General features: G+C 42.8%; 1 protein-coding gene across 1 annotated transcript in view; it reads right to left on the bottom strand.

Annotated features, from left to right (window-relative positions):
* LOC128691572 (photoreceptor-specific nuclear receptor-like) overlaps positions 1-6631 on the bottom strand; it is a 41752-nt gene extending 35121 nt beyond the window's left edge. The window contains exons 1-3 of the mRNA XM_070088794.1: positions 6468-6631; positions 4137-4261; positions 3633-3748 (exon numbers count right to left, since the gene is read on the bottom strand). Of these exons, the coding sequence (XP_069944895.1) occupies positions 3633-3748; positions 4137-4261 (241 nt within the window). The 5' untranslated portion in view covers positions 6468-6631. The remainder of the gene's footprint in view (positions 1-3632; positions 3749-4136; positions 4262-6467) is intronic.
* Between the last annotated feature and the right edge of the window lie 266 nt (positions 6632-6897).

The following is a 6897-nucleotide window of genomic DNA, read 5'->3' as shown; positions in this document are numbered from 1 at the left end:
TGGTAGTGCTATTAATCGTCTTAGAGCTAGTAATGGTAGTGCTAGTAGTACTGGTTGTGTTAGTAGTAGTGTTAATGATGGTAGTAGTGGTAATGCTAGCAGTGATCGTGCTAGTAGTAGTGGTATTGCTAGTAGTAGTGATCGTGATAGTAGTAGCGGTAGTGCTAGCAGTAGTAGTGCTAGTGGTAGTGCTAGTAGTAATGGCAGTGCTAGTCGTAGTGGCAGTGGTAGCAGTAGTAGTGCTAGTAGTAGTGGTAGTGCTAGTAGCTATGGCAGTGCTAATAATAGTGGTAGTAGTAGTATTGTTATTAGTAATGGTAGTGCTAGTAGAAGTGGTAGTGGTAGTAGTAGTGCTAGTAGTAATGCCAGGAGTAATGGTAGTGCTAGTAATAGTGGTACTAGTAATGTTAGTAGTAGTGATATTGCTAACAGTAGTAGTGCTAGTAATGGCGTTAGTGCTAGTAGTGGTGGTATTGCTAGTAGTAGTCGTAGTGATGGTAGTAGTGGTTGTGCTAGTAATGGTAGTATTGCTAGTCGTAGTGGTAGTGCTAGTAGTAGTGATCGTGCTAGTACCAGTGGTATTGCTAGCAGTAGTATTCCTAGTAGTAGTGCTAGTGATAATAGTAGTTGTAGTGGTAGTGCTAGTAGTATAGGAAGTGCTAGTTGTAGTGGTAGTTTCACTTAGTACTTGTATCGTCTCTGCTTCCCCCGTCTTCTATTAAATATGCGAACACTCATGTTTTCTTCCCTTTAGATTAGTTGGTGGTGGCAGTGAGGAGGGTAGGGAGAGAGCCTTCAGCTATACCATTCTCATCCCACGCACTCACACTGCCTTAGAGGCGACCAGACTTGCTAGTCTCTCAGAGGTAGCCTCAGTATGGAGCAAGGAGCCTCTCCTAGCTGTCCTCTTGTCCTGTGTACTCGCTATGTACTCATTATGTACTCTGCATGTAGAGTATATGTACTCCTGGGCCCCGCCACGGGGTACTAAGTTATGCAAGCGGGATGGATGTGTCTTGTTGGAGGGGCGCCGCCCCTCTTGTCTGGGAACACTGCTGAGAGCAGCCACCTGCTGCTAGCTGGCAACACTGTCTCACAGCCTGTCACCAACTCTGGTGTGGCTACACTGTCCTGTAGTGTTAGGTACACACACACACACACACACACACACATACACACACACACACAGTAAATGAAATAATGAAATACTTGACAACACAATGCAAGGAGACAGAAATAATGGGATGACCAGAATGAACCCATGGTTCACCCAGAGGTGTAGAGAGACCAAAACTGTGTTAGAGAATGGAAAATGTATAGAAGACAAAAGACCCAGGAAAATAAGGAGATTAGTCGAAGAAGCAGGAACGAATATGCACAGATAATGAGGGAGGCCCAGCGACCAGCGAGAGTACGAAAACGACATAGCATCGAAAGCTAAATCTGACTCAAAGCTATTGTATAGCCACATCAGGAGGAAAACAAAAGTCTAGGATCAGGTAATCAGGCTGAGGAAGGAAGGAGGGAAAATCACAATAAACGACCGAGAATTATGTGAAGAGCTCAATACGAGATTTATAAAGGAAATAGTATTTATAGAGGAGACAGAAGAGGCTCCAGAAATCCGGAAGGGTGGGATCCACCATCAAGTGCTGGACACAATATAAATAACCGACGAGGAGGTGAAGAAGCTGCTGAGTAAACTAGATACCTCAATGGTGGTGGGGCCGGACATCTCTCCATAGGCCCTGAAAGAGGAAGCAGAGGCGCTGTGTGTGCCACTAACAACAATCTTCAACATATCTCGAAACTGGGCTACTACCTGAGGTGTGGAAGACAGCAAACGTAGTCCCAGTTTTTAAGAAAAGAGACAGACAAGCAGAATTAAACTACAGACCAGTGTAACTGACATGTATAGTATGCAAAGTCATTAAGAAGATTACCAGAAGAGTGGTGGAGCATCTAGAAAAGTATACACGACAACCAGCACGATTTCAGGGAAGGAAAATCTTGTGTCACAAACCTACTGGAGTTTTACCGATAGGTGATGGAAGTAAGACATAAGAAAGAGAGAGGGGTGAGTGGACTGCTAACTCTTGGACTGTAAGCTCTCCACACAGTTCCACACAAGAGATTAGTGTGAAAGCTTAAGGAGCAGGCAGGTATAACAGGAAAGTCACTTCACTGTAACGAGAGGGGTTCCACAGGGGTCAGTACTAGGACCAGTGCTGTTTCTCGTATATGTGAATGACATGTCGGAAGGATAGATTTAGAGGTGTCCCTGTTTGCAGACGATGTGCAGCTAATGCGAGGAATTCAATTGAATGAGGATCAGGTAAGACTACAAAGGGATCTGGACAGGCTGTAAGTAAGCCTGGTCCAGCAACTGGCTCCTGGAGTTTAACCCCACCATGTGCCAAGTCATGAACAAGCTAGGTGGCCAAAGACTGCAAACCTCACTCAAGGAAAAGGATCTTGGGGCGAGTATAATACCAAGCAAATTTACTTATGCGCACATCAGCCAAATAATTGCTGCAGCATATAAGCTACTGGCAAACCTAAGAATAGCGTTCCGACACCTTAGTAATGAATTACGAGGAGAGGTTAAGGAAAATCTACCTGGCGACACTGGAGGACAGGAGGGATAGGGAAGAACATGATAACGATATATAAAATACTGAGAGGAATTGACAAGGTGTATAGGGACAGAATGTTTCAGAGAAAGGACACAGCAGCAAGGGGTCACAATTGGAAGTCACAGGGATGTTAGGAAGTATTTCTTCAGTCACAGAGTTGTCTAGAAGTGGAACGGTCTGGAAAGTGACACAGTGAAGGCAAGTACCTTACATAGCTTTGAGAAGAGGCATGATAAAGCTCATGGAGCAGGGAGAGAGTGGACATAGTGGCGGCCAGTGAAGAGGCGAGGCCAGGAGCTATGAATCGACCCCTGCAACCACAATTAGATGAGTACACACACACACACATGTTAGTGACAGCTAATGTCATGTTAACAAGTGTTAAGGTGTGTATGTGGCACCAACATACAACCCACCATACACATGTGTGTACCTACTCCCTGGGAGTGAGTTTTTAGTAAAACTAGTGTCAGGGCAGAGAGTGCTGGGATATTATTATTATTATTATTATTATTATTATTATTATTATTATTATTATTACTATTATTATTATTATTATTATTGTTATTATTATTATTATTATTATTATTATTATTATTATTATTATTATTATTATTATTATTGTTATTATTATTACTATTATTATTATTATTATTATTATTATTATTATTATTATTATTATTATTATTATTATTATTATTATTATTTTAATGTTTTCAGATAAATTCTACAGAGTGCCGCTTACCATCTTTATAGTGACGTCAGAGTGCCATTTACCATCTTCATTGTGACGTCAGAGTGCCATTTACAATCTTCCTAGTGACGTCAGGGTATTACTTACCATCTTCTTAGTGACGTCAGAGTGCCACTTACTATCTTCCTAGTGACGTCAGAGTGCCACTTACCATCTTAGTGACGTCAGTGTCACTTACCATCTTCCTAGTGATGTCAGAGTGCCACTTACCGTCTTCCTAGTGACGTCAGAGTGCTACTTACCATCTTTCTTCATGTTGACATCTAGGCACTTCTTGAAACGACAGGCCTGGCACTGGTTCCTCCTAGTAACGTCTACCACACAAGTGCCAGCTTCCTTACACACGTAGTCTAGAGTCCTGAGGGAGTAGAGATGGTAGTAGTTATAGTCGTAATAGTTGTAGAGGTGGTGATAGTTTTATCTATGGTGCTAGTATTAGTGGTAGTAGTAGTAGTAGTAGTAGTAGTAGTAGTAGTAGTAGTAGTAGTAGTAGTAGTAGTAATAATAATAATAATAATAATAATAATAATAATAATAATAATAATAATAACTGTAATAGTAGTAGTAGTGGTAATTGTGGTGGTTCTACTGTTATTATTAGTAGTAATTGCGGTGGTGGTAGTAGTGGTAGTAGCAACAGTAGTAGTAATAGTAGTAGTAATTGTGGTAGTAGTAGTAGTAGTAGTAGTAGTAACAGCAGGTGTAACAGTAACAGTAGCAGCAAGAGTGAGAGAAGCCAGACTCACTTGTTACGGTAACGTCTGATGGATCTCTTGAAGAATCCTCTGCAGCCATCACACGAAGGAACACCGTAGTGCTTCCCCGAAGCCTTGTCGCCGCACACACGGCACGCTGCCTCTCCACGCTCCATCTGCTGGCACAGGGTCAAACCACGCGTCAATCCAAGTCAAACCAAGCTTCAGTCCAGGTCAAACCACGTGTCAGACATCCACATCACCAATGACACGGGGTCACCATCGTCCGACACTGTAGTTCCTCTTATTAAACAGTTAAGGTTGAACTGGATTGTGGATCAATACTAAGTAACAAAATAGCTTAGAAACTCAAAGATAAATACTTGGTTAACTCACAATATATAAAATCACTGAATAGCAGACAGACAGCTGGCGGACAGGGGTAAACAGCTATAATTGAACAATACACAGATAACCTGTACACAGAAGAGAGTGAGGGAGCCAGTATATATATAGTCGAAGAGGACAGGGACGGGACCAAGAGAGGAAGAAAAAGATGTAGTGGTAGTGGTAATACTGGTAGTGGAAGTAGTAGTAGATGTAGTAGTGGCAGTAGAAAGTAGGGGGAGCAATTTTTGCCACAAGAGATAGAAAAGGGAGAGAAAGGAGACAATAGTAGTAATAGTAGTAGAAAAGATAGAAGCAGTAATAGTAGTAAGGAATGGTAGAGGTAGCAGAGTAGAAGTAGGTTCAGTCTAAGGACAAGAAAAAGGAGCACTACAGGAGAGCTAAGGACCTACAACGAGCACTGCATCAGAGCTAAGGACCTACAACGAGCACTGCATCAGAGCTAAGGACCTACAACGAGCACTGCATCAGAGCTAAGGACCTACAACGAGCACTACAGGAGAGCTAAGGACCTACAACGAGCACTGCATCAGAGCTAAGGACCTACAAGGGGTAGGACCAACAACACAATGGAGGGGAGGGACTGAATGACAGTACATACTGGGCAGAAGAAAAAAAAGAAAACAAAGAAATAAGGAAAAATAGGAAAGGAGAAGAGACGGAGAGAAGAAACGATCAGGTCAAGTCACGGGTGTTCTGAAGCTTGGATCATTTGATAATGTAAAGAGAAAGGAAGGCATCTGCAGAGACACAGCCACAACTAAGATTCAGAATCATACTAGGAAAGCTGTGTATAAGAGGTGCTTCAACAAGACGACGACTGTGAAGGCTAAAAGTAGGAGAGACAGTTTTGGCAGAGGACCAGTCTATAGGATGACTGTGATCTCTGTCATAATAGAAAAGAACATTACTAGTGTCGGCAAGCCTAACACTGTTTTTCTGCTCTTTAAGTCCGTCAGAAAGAGAGCAGCCAGTTTCTCCAAAGTATTGAAGAAGACAAGAGGTGCAGGAAATAGTGTAGACTCCAGAAGCACCAACAGCAGCAGAGGTACGAACTAGATTACTGCGAAGAGTGTTAGTTTGGCGACAAGTAGGTTTGATGTGTAAGGAATGGAGAGAGTTGTTGAGATTACAAAAGCTGGAAATATAGGGAAGGCAGAGAACAGGAGATTTCACAGGAGTAGAGAATTAGGGAGAGAAGAAAGTCCGTTTAACACATGAGAAAGAAGAGTTTATGAAATCGGAATGATAGCCAAGACCAGAGAACGAATTGCGATGAGTGGACAATTCTGAGTCAAAAAACTGATAGTCACTATTTCTGCTTCTTCCTTCTACCTTTTCTACTACTACTACTACTCCTTTCTCTCCTCTTTCTATCTCTTGTGGCAAAAACTACTGCCCCTACCTTCTACTGCCACTGTCACATCTACTACTACTTCCACTACCAGTATTACCACTACCACTACATCTTTTTCTTCCTCTCTTGGTTCCGTCCCTGTCCTCCTCGACTATATATACTGGCTCCCTCACTCTCTTCTGTCAGTGTCACTTGTAAATGGTCTAAGTCGGACCAAAACGTCGTCATGAGTTTTTTCTCTTTCTCCTATGTGCGGGTAATTTGTGTTTTTGTTTAGTCACGGCATTGTGTCTTTTTGTTCATAACTGAACCAATTTTGAAAAAAAAAATAGACAGGAGGCGTAAAACTACAGGCTTATATATTAATATACAAAAAAAAAATATCTAGACTCCGAAGGATGGGACGCAAGTATTAAGGTCATCTGAACTGTGCTGTCTGCACGCCTCTAAAAACACAGGGATGGAATGAAGGACTCATATCCTGTAAAGGATCTGAGGCAGGATAACAAGAGAGAGAGTGCTGATAGGAACCTGGGAGAGGGTAGAAAATACTTCTAGAAGAGTGTCAGGTGAGGGACAGAGATTTCTAAAAGATGCCAGTGTAACCTAGAAGGTACCAGGAATAATGCCAAGAGGAGTCTCCGTGCAGCTAGGAGGTACCAGGCGCAGCTAAGAGGTGCCAGACGCAGCTAGATGCTAGGTTGAGTCCTGGTGAGGCTGGGGAGTCTGAGGTGAAAGCAGTGGATGCCTGGGAAGGTGCCAGAGCCACGGGGGAGGAGAGAACACTGAAGGGAAGGTGTGTTGCTTGAGCAGCAGCTGCTGCCTGACCGCCTGGCTCTCTTGATCTAATCTCCTGGGAGCTGTAGCGGCTGCTGACTGATATTGACGATCTCGTTGAAGCTGTCTCAGGTCTGGAGGCAGTTCTGTCGTCTTATTGAAGTCTATAGACAGTTCTAGCGTTATATTAATGTTTGGAGAGTTGTGGCTTCTTATTGGCTTTGGAGAGAGAGGTGTGTGGCGTCTTACTGACGTCTTAATACACTTCAG

The sequence above is a fragment of the Cherax quadricarinatus genome, chromosome 26, assembly GCF_038502225.1.
Source record: "Cherax quadricarinatus isolate ZL_2023a chromosome 26, ASM3850222v1, whole genome shotgun sequence".
Lineage (NCBI taxonomy): Eukaryota > Metazoa > Arthropoda > Malacostraca > Decapoda > Parastacidae > Cherax > Cherax quadricarinatus.
The sequence above is the reverse complement of the archived record's forward strand: the minus strand, read 5'-3'. Positions and strand labels throughout refer to the sequence as shown.